The 19,569-nt window shown below is 33.3% G+C and overlaps 1 protein-coding gene and 1 long non-coding RNA gene across 5 annotated transcripts in view; one reads left to right on the top strand and one right to left on the bottom strand.

The window, feature by feature from the left end:
• LOC111767829 (uncharacterized) overlaps window positions 1–11,507 on the top strand; it is a 64,833-nt gene extending 53,326 nt beyond the window's left edge. For all 3 annotated transcript variants that reach the window (XR_011426712.1, XR_011426705.1, XR_002799700.2), the window contains one exon: window positions 11,220–11,507. This is a non-coding gene — a long non-coding RNA (uncharacterized lncRNA). The remainder of the gene's footprint in view (window positions 1–11,219) is intronic.
• COPS2 (COP9 signalosome subunit 2) overlaps window positions 421–19,569 on the bottom strand; it is a 29,195-nt gene continuing 10,046 nt past the window's right edge. Inside the window, exons 2-13 of one of the 2 annotated variants that reach the window (XM_070237036.1) lie at window positions 18,206–18,394; window positions 17,548–17,660; window positions 13,829–13,954; window positions 11,520–11,630; window positions 11,314–11,391; window positions 9,248–9,422; window positions 8,574–8,752; window positions 8,410–8,462; window positions 4,980–5,077; window positions 3,738–3,820; window positions 3,143–3,201; window positions 421–2,517 (exon numbers count right to left, since the gene is read on the bottom strand). In XM_070237036.1, the coding sequence (XP_070093137.1) occupies window positions 2,373–2,517; window positions 3,143–3,201; window positions 3,738–3,820; window positions 4,980–5,077; window positions 8,410–8,462; window positions 8,574–8,752; window positions 9,248–9,422; window positions 11,314–11,391; window positions 11,520–11,630; window positions 13,829–13,954; window positions 17,548–17,571 (1,131 nt within the window). In that variant the 5' untranslated portion in view covers window positions 17,572–17,660; window positions 18,206–18,394 and the 3' untranslated portion in view covers window positions 421–2,372. The remainder of the gene's footprint in view (window positions 2,518–3,142; window positions 3,202–3,737; window positions 3,821–4,979; window positions 5,078–8,409; window positions 8,463–8,573; window positions 8,753–9,247; window positions 9,423–11,313; window positions 11,392–11,519; window positions 11,631–13,828; window positions 13,955–17,547; window positions 17,661–18,205; window positions 18,395–19,569) is intronic. The other variant, XM_070237046.1, reaches the window with a different exon arrangement.

Genomic DNA, 19,569 nt, shown 5'->3' with positions numbered 1-19,569 from the left:
GAATATGTTTAAAGGGAAAAAAATAGTAAGTTTTACATGAGTCAGACAGTTAAGATAGAGCAAAAACCTTTGTTCTAGAACAAATGCGGCAAATGACTTTAGAAAAAAGAATAAACCTGTACCTAGAGAAGATTCAACAATGCCTATGTGATATGTACAATTACCTTAAATTAAAGATTATGGTATAACTTTGGATATTGTTCTATACTTAGCCCAATTTCCCAAAGAATAACAAGTGCATGCTTTCCTAGAAACTAGAAGGTGCACTACTGCACACAGTAAACATATGACAGGAGAACTGGGCAAAGAGTTGGAGGATAGCGGTTACATCACATCATTCAAATCCTTTGAATTCTAATTTCATCAACTCAGAGATAAGCAGGGCTTTTCCCACAGTTATCACATACATACATATTTGAATACAGGCACAGAAACTTGTCATTTTTATTTGGGTAACAAAGGGTCTTCAAATTATATTGAAAAATAAGTCCTAATTATTATCACTTCTGTAAAAAAAATTTAGCACACTTTTCACAAATGATTTATGTAAAAGAGAAGAAAATACACATAATTTTATAATATCTTAAACTTTTTTATTCCCTACCAGAGACATTAATTTTGTCTTTCGTTTTCTTTCAGTTTTCTACAATTTCCAACTTGTACCTGTATTTAATACTGCTTTAATCTGCTAAAGACATTAGCTGATTGCTCTCCTAAATCTAAGGATTATATAGTTTTAGTATAAATATATATCACATATTTTCGTAAAATTTTGACAAAACCGAATAAGCATGCCTTGTTTTAAGTCCATGCTCCTTCCACTGTTTATAAAATCTGATTTAATGATCAAAAATTCTTGGTTGTCATTCTTCAGTTAAAACAGTCTTTCTTCTGAACTGCCACGCACTTCTTTTTACACAATAACAAGCAATAGAAAAATCAAAGAAATTATCTTAATCTTAGTTCTTCCTTTTGACACTATAAAATAATGTGAAACTTTTTGTTTTTAAATGAAACAAATACATCCAAAACTCAATACATTCAAATGAGCTGCATCTCCTTTAAGGTAGTCACCTTGGGAGGCCACAGTTCATTCTTCTAACTATGCTACTACCACTGCTCAGAATACCTTTAAAACTCTTGGGATCGCCTCCAAAGCCAGTTGCATACTTTCTACTATTACTTCAAAGATTGATTTCATTTTTGGAAACTGTCAAAAGTCATTTGGTGCCAAATAATGGTAACTGTAAAACAGTCCAGCTTGGTAATACATCTTTTTTCAACAACATGTAATCATAAAGTTAATAGTGTGACATAAATTAGCTCTGAATGCAATTCTAAAAGAGCAAAGCCCAAGAGGTTTTGAGCAATGGTAGACTGCTGGAATTAGGAAATAAATTTCCAGCATGATCACTACGTACGGTAACATTCATTTAGCTGTCTATGTTCTGGCATATTTGTTTAAAGTGAACATTCTGAGAGTTAGTATTTATTCTTTTTTACAAAGGAATATCATTCTTAAAAAAAATTTATTCCTTTAAAGCATTACTGTCAAAGTAAGTACAATGCAAGTGTTCTGTTAGAAACTAATTCTACTTACTTTATCAATAAAGACTTATTTTAAAAACTCGAAAGCAAATAACCAACTTATTTGCTCCCAGGCTTTTTAAAATCATTAACTGAAGATAACATAATTTGAAATTTCTAAGGTACTAAAAAGAAAAACAAAAACCCCAAATGTAATAAAAACACATCAAGAACCAAACTACAATTTCTGAGCTGCACTGTTTATTTTGCTGCTTGAAACCTAAGTGACAGTATGCCACCATAATTATGGGGTTTCATCTAAACCTTTACTACACTGCAGGTACAGAAATATACGGACACATTTTTGAAGAATTGACATTTTGCAAAATGCAGCAAACATTTTAATTTATACATGAGAAAAGGAAGTGTTCAAAAGGGTATGCATTTCAAGTTATTGCAGGTTATTTGTGAGAGAATTTCTGCAGGTAAAACATGTTTAAATTTAACCAACAGTAGCGTGTCAGTGTATTTAAAATCATGACAAAAATCTTCTCTCTGGTCATGTTGCCCATGACAAATTACTACGATGTTGTATGTTTAGGGCAAGATGTCAATACAGCATAAATCCCATGGCATTTTGGTTTTCTTCTGGAGATTAAAGCTGTTTTTCTTGGGATAAATGCAGCAGCAAAACACAAACCAGTTGATCAAAAAAAGCACTTCTGCCATAACTCCAATAATTTTCAGGACACATCAACCGACAGTAGTTTTGCCATTCCCAGTTCTTTTAAGGATTACATCTCTGCACTGTTGCCTTAAGTACGTCTGTAAAAGCTTATTCTCTGTTAAGCCAGTTTACTGACTACAGCCTGGTTGAGAGAATTTAGTTGGTTGGTCCATTTATCTAGTGCAGTATATCGGGCACCACCTCTCTTCTGATGATCCAGTTCAAGGAGTTGGTTGACTTGATCAATTCGGCCATGAATAGTGCTGGAAATAAATAAATAAAGGAAGACATGTCTACAAACTGTTTTCACTAAGCATATCTTCTGGACTAATGTTTCATAAAATATTCACAATATCAATAAATGCAATAACCGCCCCCCCGCCGCCTACATTAAATGATTGAGTTCAGCATTAATTATAACATTCATTATCTTATTCAAACTCTAGACAGAAACCAGATTCGAGCTACCTTTCATCAATTTCACTGAAACAACCAACAGGTACAGACTTACCCAATTAATCAAGAGCAAATGTAATCTGTGAAGCTTTAAAGATACTGCTTTTAAGAAAGATATAATTTCAAAACTATTATATACTATACTTTATACATAAAAAGTACTATTTGTTAAATAATTTTCTAACTGTATATGGGTCATATACTGATGAAAAATCCTTCTTAAAAACCATTTAGAACTTTTTCAGATATCATGTGCTTAATATGCTCATTTATCAAAAACTGTCACACATACATAAACATCCCTTTTAAAAGAAAATCACAGCCAGAAGTGCTTTTTATAAAATAATCAAGAATTCAACTGCTCTCCTTGCCATTAGTATTCAAACTTTATGGTCCTAAACATTTTGTGATAAATAGTAGCCAAGTACTTACTTATCCAATATGCACTGCACCAGCAAGCTCTCCACATCAGCTACATCTATGTTTAACTCCTAAGACAAAAGACTCATAATTTTACTAATTAACTTTTTTAAAGACTTCATGATTTTATATAAATAATTTTTCTGATTTTAAATTCATTCCCACCACTTAAAGGAAAATTAGTGAAGACAAAATTTAAAACAAATTCCATTATCACTTCAAAATACTTCTCACATCACAGGTCTGATGAAATTTAAGTTTTTAATTTTTAAAGTATATTCCTACCACAATTTTACTGTGATTAGGCTTAACCTATCATCAATTTATATTTTAGCCACTACTCTCTCTTCTATAATTTTCTCTGAGGCTGAAGGAATTTTTAAAAAGAAATTTAACGATTCCTTATTTCTCTTTTCTATTAACTCAATTTATGCCAAGAAAACACAGAAAAATTCACATTAAAAGCAAAGCCATTAAGTTATGCTATAGTTAAAATTTGTAATATTACAAAATGTTACCAAGTTAGAATTATTCTTTTAAATGGAAAATAGGTATACTGCATTTATAACTATAAATTATAAGCATTAAAATCCATGAATATAAGTACCTTAGAAATAAAAGGAATATGTATTCTTGTATAAGGCTTAATTAACTTTATGAGCACTTGTGTTCTGATGTTTCGCAAAAGCTCTGAAAGAAAAGACAAAAAACAATACATTTGCATTTAACAGTCTGTATATCTTTATGAATCATTACACACTTCTAAATCATATTAATTCACTATCTCATTTATCTTCTCAAAATACACCTTTCTGTCTGGCAAGGACGTAAGGTATTTGGATCTAAAGACATTTGGGTCCAATAGACGCACAATATAATTAGAGACTGCCTCTCCCATAATTTTCCCTTGTTTCTCCCTCTCTGATTTTGCTCATGTTGTGATGCTACCTCTATAGTTAACATCTTTCAAGAAGCTCTGATTTACACCAGTCAAATTCCTTATTTTATGTTCTCTTAAAACCTAGAGAATTATATTTTATACAATGAATTTACAATTTTCCCCACTTCTCCACGTACAAGTGTCTCTTTTTAAAAAAAAGCTAGATTCGAGTTTATGCACAAGGCTTCTACACTTTTCTATATCCACAAAGCGCAGTATCATTCTAGGTTCATATAAGAACTTTAAAAATGTCTGTGGAATGGAAGAGAAAGGAAGGTGGGGAACAAAAGAACATTACTTTCAAAGTATTCTTCAAATTTTCTTGATGCATTTGGAATTTAAGTATTGGAATGAGTTGTTCCAAATGGTCATTAAAAAACCCTCAAATAGCTCCATAACAGGTGGAACATTGGAGGTATAAAAGTGGCCCCAGAACAAAGGGATGATTTTTGCCTTTATTAATCCAATAGAACTTACTAAAAATCTCATATACTTAGTGGTACAATTTTAGCCTACCTTTCAAAGTGAATGCATCTCAGTACTATCTATAGCAGGCTATTTTCAAAGCTGTTATTTCAAAAATAAATCCTAAAAAATAACTTTGAATCTAAGCATCAGTAATAAACATGCAACAATATGTAAATTAGAAAAGGTAAAAGGGCAGCTACCTTAAATGAAATGGACATCATATGAGAACTTGATTTTGTTAATAACATGAAATTGGCTAATGATTTCTTTAAAACAGCTTTATAATTTTAAGGAGTACCTTATTCCATGACAGAATTTAAAAACATTTTTATACTTTGCAATAAACTGAAGAAAAACAGCTAATTCCATGCAGATCCATTAAGAAGCACTGTTGACAGTGTCAAAAAAAGAAATAGAATTCAGTTGGCAGAAAGAATATACCTTCGATGTGTTCCCTTATGAAAGGATCATCCATGATGTTGCTGTGATTTGTTTTCAGAATCTTTTCAAATTCAGTGATGTCATTATTCTGATAGGCACTAACAGAAAAAGAAAAGTAAAAACTTTGTTAAACATGAAGAAGTTATGTATTTTGTCAGATAATCCAAAGAGCCTGTTTCTTTTATATGCAAAAACCTAAATCACCAGAGTTTCCATCATGGAAATCGGAGTTAAGTATAGACACATTCTTCTTCAAATAAAATGAGTTTCCTTTTTAATGCTTTCAGTTTTACAAAGGAAAGATTAAATAAATATTCTTTTGGGGTTATATACTATATTTATATACAGCTAATTAAATCTTCTCAAAATCTTAGTATTGTTAAGAATTGACTCTAGTTTAATAACTGCTTAAAGTTTGATGCTTTCAAATTAAATTGTGCACTTAATCCCTAGGAAACCAGGTTTCATGCATACTACCATATGGAAGAGTTTAGCCTTGTCTTTCAAATAAGACAGTACATCCTCTCTGAAGGTTATTCAGAAATGCAGCTTCCTAATTTTTATCTTCTAGAAAGCTACCAGCAACTGCCAAAACTTTTCAAAGGAACATTTGATTCCCAATTCTCTCTAGCCTAAAAATTCCACTGTGCTATACAGCAGAAACACCAGTGGCAGACAACGGGATAATAGTGCCAAGTAGGACACGCTCACAAAGTAAAGAGCGATGGACCCTGCTGCAGAAGGCCAAAGGCTGATTTATGTTCATGATTCTCTGAGGCATCTAGTATCTACTCTTGAAATTCTGTAAGGCATTATGGAGACTGCTAAAGGTGCTGAGAAGGAAGAAGCCAACCTTCTGGATATGGCACCACTGTGGGCTTTATATGTAAGACATATCATCAGCCATTCTGCACGCCCTCTGCTGTGCTTCCATCTGTTGGGTCGCAATGTAACTTCATGTTAGGGGCAGATGGTTCAAGTGCTTCAACAGGAATTATTTTCCTCTAGTCTCCTGGCAACTGACTAGGAAGATAAAATTAGGAAGCATTACTTTCTTACCTACCCCAAATACATTATTGTAATATACTATAGGAAGATATAGTCAAGCAGTAGTGAAAACACTTGCACACACTTATAGTTAAATCAAGAGACATTCTTCCACTATTTAAGTGGCTTTTAAAGAAAATCTTATACAAAATGTGGGATATCATAGACCACTTTTGGTTTGGGTCAAAATTTGCCATTAAAATAAGTTTCCAAGTTCTAACATAGAGGTTTCACTGGATAAATTGTAACATCATAAATATATAAATACAGCTATTAGTTTTTAAAGGTCTGATAAATCAGTCCTTTAATTCATTTTAATGTATTCAACCAATTTAATTTAGATGAAATATTAATGTCTAGAGCAAAACTTTCCCTCAATATTTCTTTGGTTTTTTTTTAAAGAGCTAACAACTGAGCTAACAACTGCTGTCAATCTTTTTTTTTTCTGCTTTTTCTCCCCAAACCCCACCCCTAGCACATAGTTGTACATTCTAGTTGTGGGTCCTTCTAGTTGTGGCACGTGGGATGCCGCCTCAGCATGGCCCGATGAGCGGTCCCATGTCCACGGCCAGGATCTGAACTGCTGAAACCCTGGGCCACTGAAGGGGAGCACGAGAACTCAACCACTCGGCCACTAGGCCAGCCCCCTTAAGAGTTTTAAAAGTTCAAACTGTTGCTTAGCAATTTAACTTTATAAATTTAAAAAAATTATTATGAAGTTAATCTCTAAACAAATCATCTTAGTTAATGTGGCCAAATGTAGATGGAATAAACTGTTTGAAATAAAGATGGAGAAATCTCCTTTCATAACTAAAATCAATTTAATTCAACAAATATATATTAAAATAGACTAAAGAAGTGAACAATAAAAAAGAAATTGAATAGAGGAAGATGGGCACGGATGTTAGCTCAGGGCCAGCATTCCTCGGCAAAAAGAGGAGGATTGGCAGCAGACGTTAGCTCAGGGCTAATCTTACTCAAAAAAAAAAAAAAAGAAGAAATTGATTTTTTAATGTTGTAATTTAGGGCTTTTATCCCCTAATCATTCATAGTCCCCTTAAAATAAAATCATTCTTATTTTTTACAGGTAAAATTAAGGTTTCCTTAAAACAAAACAAAAAACCTAGTAACTTGTGAAAGTTGTAGCAAATAAAAACTAAGTAAATGAGGGCAGTTTACATATGAACTTAAACAATTATCATAAAATAATCTATTTTCTCCAAGTATATAAAATTCTTATGTAGGTGACTCATAATTTATAGTGTAACAGTACTTTTTTTAAATGAAAAAAGAATATTAAGAGAATGTCTGGTCACCTAATTATCTACATACATCTGCAAAAACCCCTGGCCTATGTCCCTAATTGCATTCTTCTGGCTTGGCAAACTCTGCTGTATAATCTGAAACAAAGGAATTGAAGAAACCTAACGAACTTCTGAAACTTTCTACAAAGAAAATCTATTAAAGCCAACGGTTCCATTTATTCTTGGCCCAGAGGAAAATTTTTCTTGCTCACTGATTTCTTTTGCAAAAATAGGCTTTCTTTTCTGGGCTTTCTGCATGGTCTTATCTTCTATAATTTTGTTTACTATTAATTGATTATAGCAGGTTTTTCAGTTGCTAACCATCATTAGCCATATCTGTCTCTGCAGAAGCCACCAATAAATCAAATCTTTTGGTTTCTTACCAGTATGACCCCTCTGCTTCTCACCTCAGAAAATCATCTGAGATAAACTGTTTTAAAACAATTTTTTTATCTTTTTATTTTTTTTAAAGATTTTACTTTTCCTTTTTCTCCCCAAATCCCCCCACTACATAGTTATATGTTTTTTAGTTGCAGGTGCTTCTAGCTGTGGCACGTGGGACGCCGCCTCAGCATGGCCTGATGAGTGGTGCCATGTCCGCGCCCAGGATCCAAATCTGCAAAACCCTGGGCTTGCCGCAGTGGAGCGCGCCATGGGGCTGGCCCCAATTTTTTTATCTTGTCAACTGAGAAAATATACCAGTAAAGAAACTGTCTTATTGAAAATTCTTGACTTATGTGGACCAATTCATAATTTCATTTACGATTAAGGCAGGTAGAAACAGTAAACATCGTAACATTGTTTTAAAACATCTACAATCAGTTTTCTACTGAAAAAGAACACACACACACAAACATGTGGATAATAAGAAAAAAAGCAGCGAATACTTCATAAAATCTCATGACTAACAGAAAAGCATAATAAATGACTTTAGAAGATAAAAATTTCACAAACTTTGGTATATTTCAAACCAAAATACAAAAGAATAAATGCTGAATATTAACTTAATTCTGAAAAGTTCTCTCCTCTTTATTTGCTACTTTAAGGATATTTACCTTAACTGAAATATGAAGACTTACCTTACTAAATTCGTCATTGCTAGAATTTCTGGATCATTTTTGTACGGTTTGGCCTAAACATAGAAAAACAAGAATTAACTATGTATACTGCACAAAGAAAGAATAACATTTTTATTTCCACAAAAGACAGCTGATCGAAATGAACAATTAGGGCACACATATACCTCCTGTGAGTCAAATGGATTTATTCCCGATTTCATTAGCATATTTGCTAAGACCAAATATTTCAAGCAAGTGGTTCGTCTTGGACTTCCAGATTCATCATAATTCTTGAAAGCTTCAAAAAAATCAGTGTGTGCCTTTTCAAATTCACCTTCTCTCAAGTGCATTTTACCACCACATTCTGTAAAGAATAAGACCAGAGAAAAGAGCACATTTTCAGTTCTGTAATAACAAAACTGACCACTCTATAAAAAAATCAAATGAAAACTATTTTAGTGCTTTCCAGTCTTTTACTTCTACAACCTGCATAGTACTAGCCCCAGGGTACACTCCTTAATTCTAAAAAACAAGCTCTTCATTAAACATCACCCAACCAAGCATTTGCAAATTTTTAGCCTTGGTTGAAGGAGAAAGTAATTACATATATGTCACTAAAATCCAAGAATAGAACTTCTGATGGTGAATTTTCTATTAGTAAATATCTTCACTAATATAAATTTTACAAGACAAAAAGTTCATTCTAATTCCGTTCTAAGACTAAATCATTTCATTGATTTCACTACTTTGTCATTTATTTTCACCAAAACCAAAACACTTTTCAGAGTCATTCAATCACATGCAATGACATCTTGATATCTTCCAGTGACACTGCCCACCCTCTCCAAACCAAACTTGCCTCTGATGACTCCCATGATCAGTGGATGAGGGATGGCAGACTTGATGTGAAGTGACTGTTCATACAGTGCTTTAAGTTTTTTGTTATTTTTCTGTGCCGTGTACATTTGAATTTCCAAAGCATATATTTCTAATAACTGTGTACCTTTTTTTAGGTCATCTTCTCCATCATCAGTCTAGGAAAGCAAATAATGAATTTCAGTCAAGATAGAATTCAGAGTCAATCTAGTAATTTTTATTTGAGTTAGCCTGATAACCTTACATTTCGAATATTAATTCTGTGTGAAAATGCACTGCAAATTTTAATTAGGACTTAACAGTACTAAAAACACTATCTTTAATGGCCAAAAAGGAACCCACACATCTTTTGTACTTTTTAGTCATTGGATAAGGAAAAAGTGGCCAGAGAAATTTTTTTAATGTATAAAATGTTGTAATGTTTGTTTTATCTAGATTATTTATGGTCTTCTCCAAATCTTCACAACCACTTTAGATCCACTGACTCAATCAAAAAGCACTTCCTGAGTGCATACCTAGGGCTAGGCACTGAGTCTACCTTGAGGAAATACAAAGTTAAATAAGCCAATGTTCCTGGCCTCAAAAAGTTCACAATCTAGAATACTGTTCTGTCAACAGATAAATTACAATATAAATGATAATGATTCTAGTTGAAGCATGAACCAAGTGCCTAGAAGAAAGGAAGACAAAAGGACTAATTCTCCGGGGGGATGCCAAAGGAATAACAAAGGTGGTGACATTTGAGTTTGACTTTGAAAGATGACCAACAGCCCACAAAATGCAGGCCATAAAAAAATAGCATAAGGTCAACAGTCAGATAATCATAAACATCAAGCACTGAAATACACAAAGCCAAAATGTATTATTTATTTGGTCTTCCAACTTAAAACTTGTTTAGTTATTCTCTAACGAATCACAGCCAGAGTAAAAGATATGATATGCAAGACAATTTGTACATCCGGATTATCATGCCTCTCTGGTATACTATAATGCTATTTACAATCCAGATAGCATTTTCCTTATTCTTTGTATTCTTTGAAATAAACCAAGTGAAAACCTGTCCAGAGGATTTTTTCATATTCCTTATGTACACACTGAAAGACCCTCTTCCATTCAGAAATGGCTTCTCCATTTCACATGGAACTGAACCCTCAGTTATTCAGGCATCAGACTAAGGTCTCCTAAGAATGTGTAGATAAGAAACAATTCATAAACAACTTATCTGCTTATAAAGCAAAACCATTATGAAACAAACCTTTTCTTATTTTTAAAAACCAAAAAAAAAGCAAAACTATTAAATGAATATATCTTCAGGTCATTAATTCAGAACACTTTCCTGATCAACTTTCCCCCATTCACAAAAATAACATATATAATAAAAATAATAGTACATGGCATTGGAAGAGCTTAAAAACATTTAAAACAGTATTTCTATATAAAATTTAGACTAATATGAAATAAATTATTGATGAAGACATTTTTAAAAAGGAAATACAAAATTATGGTCTGGAGTTTAAAAGTTAAGGAGGTACACGTGGCTATTCAAATTTAATAAAATAAAAAACTCAGTACCTCCATCACACTAGTCACATTTCAAATGTTTGATCACCTGTAGCTGGTGTTACCATATTGGAGAGCACAGACAAAGAATGTTTCTGGCATCACATGAAGTTCTACTGGACAATGCTGTTACAAAGGATTCATACATCATAAACCAGAATATCAAATATCTTTATTATATATGTCTACAATATCTTTTCCAATTTTCATAGGGTGCATAACTAAATATGAAAGACTTATTCTTAGTAAGTATTAATGACCAGCCTGTTTATTTATTGATACTTGTGCCTCATTCCACAAAAACAGGATTGAAATTAGGATTAAAACAGGAAGAAATGTAATACTCAGAAGAAATCAGCATTTTAGTAACTTGTTTTCCAAATTTTATTTTTCAGATGATGCTTGAACAAAAACATCCCTAAGCAATGTTTCCAATATAATTTTTTTCTTATGATGAAGAAATATTAAGAAAAAATAAGTGAACACTACCTGGCAGGACTGATGCAACTGGCGTAAAATTTTTTGAAGCTTTCCATACTCTTCTCGTTCTAAATATAATTTCCCAAGCTGTAAAAAAACAAACTTACTAAAATTAAAAGATTTCAACATGAGAAGGCATACATCTTTAGAAGAGTTTACTAAGGACACCCGCCCCCTCTTCAAAAGTAAAAATGTTAAGCAATTTTAATTGTTACCTTTGTGTTTGTCTTAAACCACAGTCTATCATTCTTAGCATCTTTCAAAGCTTCCAGTGTTGTTTCATAGAATTCCTGCAGTAAATCCATCTGACATAAAAAATCAGAATTCTATAATTGTAAACAGCAAATTTGTACCTGTTAATAAAGTTAATTTGAGCAAACTAAAAGTGCATCTTTGAACTTTAATACACGTAAGATACACTATCTGTATCTTACCAAATGTCTGTGACAGTCCACAAAATTACCAGAACTTTAGCAAAATACAGACCAGATTTACAAAAAAACAAGTGCCAAGATCTGTTCTTATGTGAATTTTTTAAAATAAAACCCAGAAAATATCTAATGCTCTAATAATATAGGTTTGTCCTTTCCAACCTAATAACTCATTTTACATTAACACAAGTAAATGACACACACATAGAACAGTTGTACTGTTATTAACAGTGTTTATTTTATTCACTCAATTCTTATTTGGTACCTACTATGCGGCAAACACTAAGCAAGCTACTAAAAAAACAAAGAAGAATAAGCTTCTTCTCACAAAAATTCTATAAATGTGACATCAATTAACTGGCCTAGACAGCTTTTAAATTACTGGTAAACTGTTGGAGTTGGGTGGAGGGAAAAGTCTAGCATAATTTTAGCTGTGTCTGACTACCATCAATTCACCAATCTGAGTGCAACATTTTTTCATGAAAATCACTATTTGCTTTGCATTATGATAAGCTCCCCTGCCCTCCCTCCTCCACCAAGTTCTGGCTCTGCCCTGGTTCGAATACCTGATTCTCTAGATCTCTACTTAATAGGATCAAGAAGTAAGAGGGCCATGAAAACAGGAAAGTTTGATACTTCCAGAAAAGGCTGCCTATTTATTCACGACTGCTGATGGCATACTGACTAAGTCGAGTGCCGCCCACCCAACATCTATTCTTACTTTCAAAAGACAAAGAGCTTATATATAATAGCACGAAGCAACATTCAATATTCAAGTTTTAAAATTACTTAATTCCCCTGCCACCAACATCTGGCATAACATTTATAAATAGTGTACCAAAAATGTTTTAATGACACTTGTTTGTAGAACTCGAAAACATTTTCCCACTTAAGAAAAGCCCCCTGATATGTAACAACTTAAGAATCAGCGCCATTAAGTTCTAATGTTCTAACAAAACATAAAAGTTTATCTTCCTCTACTTCCATTACATATATTTTAGATATAAAAACTAAAAATAATAAACTGCCTCAAGAAATAAAAATGACATCTAGCAGAAAAGATAGAATGAAAGAGGCTGATTCTGAGATGAATCTTTTTTTTTTTTTAATATTTTATTTTTTTCCTTTTTCTCCCCAAACCCCCGCCAGAACATAGTTGTATATCCTTAGTTGTGGGTCCTTCTAGTTGTGGCATGTGGGATGCTGCCTCAGCATGGTTTGATGAGCAGTGCCATGTCTGCGCCCAGGATTCAAACTGACGAACCACTGGGCCGCCTGCAGCAGAGTGCGCGATCTTAACCACTCGGCCACGGGGCCAGCCCCGAATATTTTTTATTATAAATACAAAAAAGTATCAAATCTTCTACGAAATACTCAATGCTACAGAGAGTACTTCGTGCTCAAATATCATAATGTAACAAAGCTGAACTTTAGGACTATGTTGCTTAAAAGAATAGAAACAATCCAATTAAAAATTATCTTAGCAATAAAGTAAAATCATCGTTGATTTTCTTAATAACCAAAATCTAGAATAACAGAAGCACTATCACTCCCAATGCCCACTGTAGTTTCTTCATCATCAGCCCTTCCTTTCATCATCCATCATCCACCCATTCTTTGTAAAAGCATTTATTGAACACCAAATGAGTAATGCCAAGTATTAACCGATATGAGTACAGGCTCTCCCTCAAGGATCTTTATCTAATCAAATCTACACAAATCACCTATGATTTACTGCTATGTATTTAACAGCTCAGGATGGCTAGCTGAAGTGGTGATGAAGTTTATTAGAAGGAACTACAACAGTAACTGTATATGTCTAATATAAATCTGCAAAAGTTGTGTGCAGATTATGTTAGTATCTAAAGATATTATTTAAAGACATTAACCTAGACGTATTCACTTTTAATATTATATAATTAATATGATAATCAAGAAATAGTATACATTATTTTTAAAGCACACTAATAACTAGCATAAACTGCTTAAATAGAACTACTAGGCCTTTTTTTTTTTTAAAAAAAAAGAACAAAACCCTTCATACAAATAATAAACACATCGATAAGTACCAAGAGGCAAAAACAGAATCTAACCTGTTTAGAAGTAGAGATATAATCAAGAATAGAATTAATGGATTTTTCAGAATAATTTCTTGTGACTGCACTCCGAATATAGGTCAATAGTTGTTTATATCTGTTCATCATTTCTGGAAAGTTTGTCTGTGAGGGAAAAATAAATGCATTATTAGAGACATATTTATGTCCTAAAATATGTACACATGATTAACATTATAGTACATACTGCTACGTAATTAAAAAATTATAAAGTTTTATGATAGAGGACCTATATATGACAGAAACACTATAAACATTTTAGCTTAAATTTGAAATTAGATTACTCAGACATATGAACCAAATTTATGAAGTTAGCCTATGAAAAAGTACAACTTATCGATTTTCCAAATTTCAGATATTGTTCCTCATTGCACAAAAAACACATTTAAATCATAAAAACTTCCAAAATATTCATAGACCAAAAGATATAACTAAATCCAACTTTTCAAATGCCTTGGGTATCAGCTATGCAGATATCAGCTATATCCTCTCCTGAAGCTTTATCAGGAAGCTCTCTAATAATTAGGTGTTTCTTTTTCTCCTATTATTGGCGGGCTCTACATTAAAATGTGAAGTGAAAGAATCTCTGAAAGCCCAGATACTCTCATCCCACTATGAAGAAAAGTCCTCCCACCTGAGACTCTACTCAATAGTAGATGTAGCTAATGCTACTATTCCTTGCAGGACTATTTGCACTACTGTGGTTATTCCAGGAAACATCAATGATCTGAGGAAATAAAGGACTACTAGTGGAATTTCCAGCACTTAAGCGCAGAGGGTCTATCATCTCTCAAAGTACATAATGTAAGTCAACTTACGAGTCTAACCTTATAACCTGCACTCACAGTTCCCAAAATCTCCAACTGCTGTTAATCCCACTTTTTACTGGGTTCTACTTTCTTTCCATCAGGGAGATGGAGTATTGGCAGATAAAACACTTTTCCTGACTAATGGAACACATATTTTTTAGGGTGAAGAATAAACTAATGATTTACTGTAAATTTCCTGCTTATGACTATGTCTTGTCCTGGGATACAGCATGAGGGACCAGAAAAGAAAACATGAGAAGACTCTGGAACCAAGTATGCCGGTACCACGTGGGGGTAAATAACAGATAACATCCTATCAGTGAGCTGCTAAACCTAAGTTACAGAATATTTCTCGTGGCAGAGAGGAAATCAGAAGTATGACTGCCCCAACTTTGAGATTATATCTTGATAATGAAATAGGATTCTGGCAAAAAGTTAGTTTTGAATTCATTTCCTTATAGTGTAATAACTTTAAAGCTCAATTTTCAAAAATTATGTTACTGTAACTAAAGATTGAGGGACAGTTAGGTAAATTGGTCTTATCTGCAGTGGTGAACACATAGAGCAGTTTTAATGACCCCTTCCAACTTTTTACTGCCTAAAAACCACTACACAGCAACATGGGTCCTATTCTAAATCCAACCAGAAAATAAGAGGGCAGGAATGGAAGCTAAACCTCTCTTGAAAATCACAACTTATTCACAGATGCTGCTAGAGCAAATAAAAGGTGGAGAAGGAAGGCAGGCAAAATAACACAAAGTACAAATAATCTTTTCCCTTACTTGCTTCTCATCTTGGCTCAAGGTAAAAGGGTAAAATCAGGTCTTACGGGCGAGCTTAAGTTTAAATGGGCTCATAAACTAAACTATTACTAGTATGTTAAGATAGCAGATTTCTACAGGGTCTCTTGGTACTATTTCAAATGACAGAATCTTAAGAGTTGAACCTTGGGTCCCTAATGTCACTATAATTGTTTAATCAAAATCTCTGTCCCTTGAGACACCTGATGCTTCTTTCACAGCCCTGTAAGTTATTAATTTAAATATGGTAAATATTTGTATTTAATATTTTCACAAATAATAAATGAAAAGAAAGTACAGGGGCTTTGTGTCACACAGAGATCCTTTGAGAACAAAAGAGCAGTAGAACTAGAAAGGATAAATGCAACATAGATAGTTTTCCTTCTGTAACTATATTCAAATGCAATACACAAAATACTGCATAATAGTTAACATGTTTTGAATAGTCTTGATATTTTGGAGGGAAGGAATGAGCTAAAACATTTTGTGGATAGCTTTTGTAGGAGATGTCATAGAGGGCCCCTCCTACTGAAAGTGGGTGAGGATGCCAGTGTGAGTACATCAAGAAGAGCAGGATGCAAGATTAATGGAAGATAACTGGATAAAGGTACTAGTTAATTCAAGTTCAATTTCAGATAGATGGGCTAGAGAAGATAATGGGGAGAAGAAGAGACATATGGGAAACACAGAGACAGGGGAAAAAGAATGTGGTAACAGATTATCAGCCATCCTTCCATTTGTCAGAGAGGCAAGTGCTTACCTCTGCTAATCAAAGCTCCATTTTATCTTTTACTTAAAAGTTCCTCTACCCTTAGTGATGATAAGATTCACCTCTGTACCTAGGCCTCTCATTCACTAACTGCTTTGTTTCCTCTCCACTTTTACCCTGCCAGAAGACTGGCAATTCTATGAGAGTATAAGGTCATGACAATTTCAGCTTATCTATGAGCTCATTCAACAAAATATTTGAGCACCTACTGAATGCCAGCCACTATTATAGGTGCTGGGAATATAAAGTGAATAAAACAAAGTCCTGCTCTCATGGAGCTTACAACCTATGGGGGGAGAGATGGCAGAAAGGCAATAAAAAAGTAAACAGATCAAGTGTGATGTATGCAAAGAAGAAAAACAGCAGGGTAAGATGAAAGTAAGTGATGATGGGAAGGATGCTATTTTACATAGGGTGGTCAGAGGAAGGCCATTTGGTCTATGGTAGCATTTGAAGAGAGACATGATCAAATGAGGAAAAGAATTAAATGGCTATGTAAGAGGAACATTTAGGGCAGAGGAAACAGCAAGTACAAGCACTTATGTAGAAGTGTGCTTGGGATGACAAGAGGAACAGCCGGAGGCCAGTAAGGGAGACAGAAAACAAGATTAGAAAGGTAGCAAAGGGTGAGCTGATGTAGAGCCTAATAGGCACGGCAAGGATCTGGATTTTATTGAGGGGAGTGGAGATCATCAGAGCAAAGGAATGACATAATCTGACTTAATATTTTAAAAGGATCGCTCTGTTGCTTGCGGAGAACAGACTGTAGTAGGGCAAGGATAAAAGTAAGGAGACCAGTTAGGAAGCTACTGAAATAATCCAGGTGAGAGAGGATGTTGGGTTTCCAGAGTAGCAGAGGTAGAAATGATAAGTAGCAGTCGGATACTGGATATATTTTGAAGATCTCTCTCTCTCTATAGCCACCTGGATTTACCAATGGATTATTTGTGGGGTCAGAGACAAAGAGAGAAGTAAAGAATAATGCTAAGATTTTGACCCTAAGCAGTGGCAGAGGAGCTCTTTATAATAAAAAGCAGAATTTTAAAACTCCAAAATAAACACTAATAGTTTGTGGAAAAGTCACTCTATTAATAACACAGCCAAACACTGTCTACGTATCCAAAAGATAAGTTTTCTTAAACAGAAAACTTTGTATCCTATGTAGATTTTTTTTTACTTAGTATAATTGTAGTCACAAGTGAAAAGTAGGCTAAATATGGAAACATATCAACAGAATTATTTTAGAGAAGTATATATAATGGTTTTTACCTACAGAATTTATTTCATTACTAGTTTGATTCTCCTCAAAACAAATCTTACCAATTTGAAGTTAATCTTAATCATTTGTTTCAGTGCTTTAAATCCCCATTCTCCTTTTTCACCTTCAAGCTCCAAAACCTAAAAGAAGAAGAAATTTTTAGTCTAACCTAATTCTAACATTATTTTCTAATGACACCCAATGTCTACATTTTGAATGAATTTTACATCATATGCATGAAAAACACTTCACTAAGAAGTCCAGTTTCTCAAGGCCACTTAAAAGGCTTAAAAAAAGAAATGTCTTAAAATGCTTACTTAAGGATAACTGAGCTTATTCTGAAGTTCATCAAAAGATTAAATACCTACTTCTTGATTATTATACAGTCCCAGAAATACTTTTTTCCCCTGAATAATCTGTTAGTAAGAATAACCCAAAAGTATATTAGCAGTCAAGAAATCACACTATCAAACAGTGAAACCACACCTGTGTGATCTGTCCCCAAAAGAAGGAACAAGATTGTACGGATAATACCTGTTGACCATCATGTTGCTTCCCCTTCTCCCAGAACCATACTAGCTTTTCAGGACAATAGCCCTACACTAAAGAGAGTTTGACTGGAAAAAAAACAACAGGATAGCTCTTCTGAAATATATGCTTGTACTGCGTATGCAAACTTACTCTCCAGGTCTGCAAAACAAATTTCTGAGATAAAATCACTTGGAACTTATTTGATCTAAGATATCATTAAAAAAAAAACGTTAAGACACAGAATCACCCAGAAAAAATATGAACCTTTTGGAAACTGCTTAATGCTGCTTTTGGGTCATCTTCTTTTAACGCTTTGGAATTATAGTACTGATTTTCCAAATCCACATTTGGCTCGGAGTTACTATCTTCAGAGTATTCCTGTGTGTTGCAAAGCAAGAGATATTAAAAAAAAAAGAAAAAAAAAAGACACCCACACATTGCACTGTAAAAGGTGAATACTGTTATGATGGAACAACCACATATTTATACAAAACAAAACAACCTTGAATACATAGGTAAAATGCCATTGATATTTAACCATTATTTAAAAAATGAGGGCAAAAGCCAAAATCAAATGGATAGTAGAATGAAGAATCATTTCTTTCTTTCAGGTCAAAACTACGATCTTCATAGAATCAACATAAAAGCAAAATGCAAAGAAATAATATTGGTTAACGACTCCCAATTCTATAAGAGTTAACCCTTTGTTAGTCATGGAATTTGAGAAAAATCAGCATAAATAAATGCTAATTATTACATGAATGCTAATTATTCATCTTTAGTTCCACAATCTAAGTTTCTCTACTCCCTAAGTCTAAATTTCATTATTTTAACATGGCCAAACTATCTAGGATGGTAACATATACACGTGGCAGAGTAGTCTACTGCTAAATATAATTATATGTTAATAAGAATATTTGCCTTATGTGCATTCCACATTACTCAACAGCTGTTTAGTTATATTAATGTACTTTAGCATCATAACAAGTCAAAATAAGTAAAGCAAATGAATTTATATAATTTTATGTGACTTTCGTCACACAAATTCAATTCCTAGTACTAAAACAATAAAACGGAAAGGAAAATTGGAGTAAAACAACTATTTTGTGGAGCAGTGTAAACAAGAGTTTAAAATAGTTCCAAGACAGTATTCAACTTAATGATGAGGATTATAAAATACATATGGATTGGTACAATGAAAATTATTATTTTAAGAAGATACAAGATTATTTCCTGCAGCTACAAGTCATTACAAAGGGAAAGTTTATGTCAAATTAAGAATAGTACCTGAAAGTAGACACAGAAAGAACAGAATTATAGTTATTTCTAAATCCAAATACAGTTAATACATTTTTAAAGATATTTATGAAAAATTCTGTAATGTTTCATAAATGCACAAGAATGAAAAAAGGTAACTGAGTGTAGTGTTAGAAAGCTCAAAATATAAAAACAAGATGAATTTTCCCTGTGACCAGTAGATGGAGAGGGATGTTTGATCTTTGTATAAAACCAGTTTTATCTGACCACAGTGGCTTTGTAATGTGCGCCCTCTG

Source organism: Equus caballus, chromosome 1 (genome assembly GCF_041296265.1).
Source record: "Equus caballus isolate H_3958 breed thoroughbred chromosome 1, TB-T2T, whole genome shotgun sequence".
Lineage (NCBI taxonomy): Eukaryota > Metazoa > Chordata > Mammalia > Perissodactyla > Equidae > Equus > Equus caballus.
This window is presented reverse-complemented; position numbering and strand designations above follow the sequence as displayed.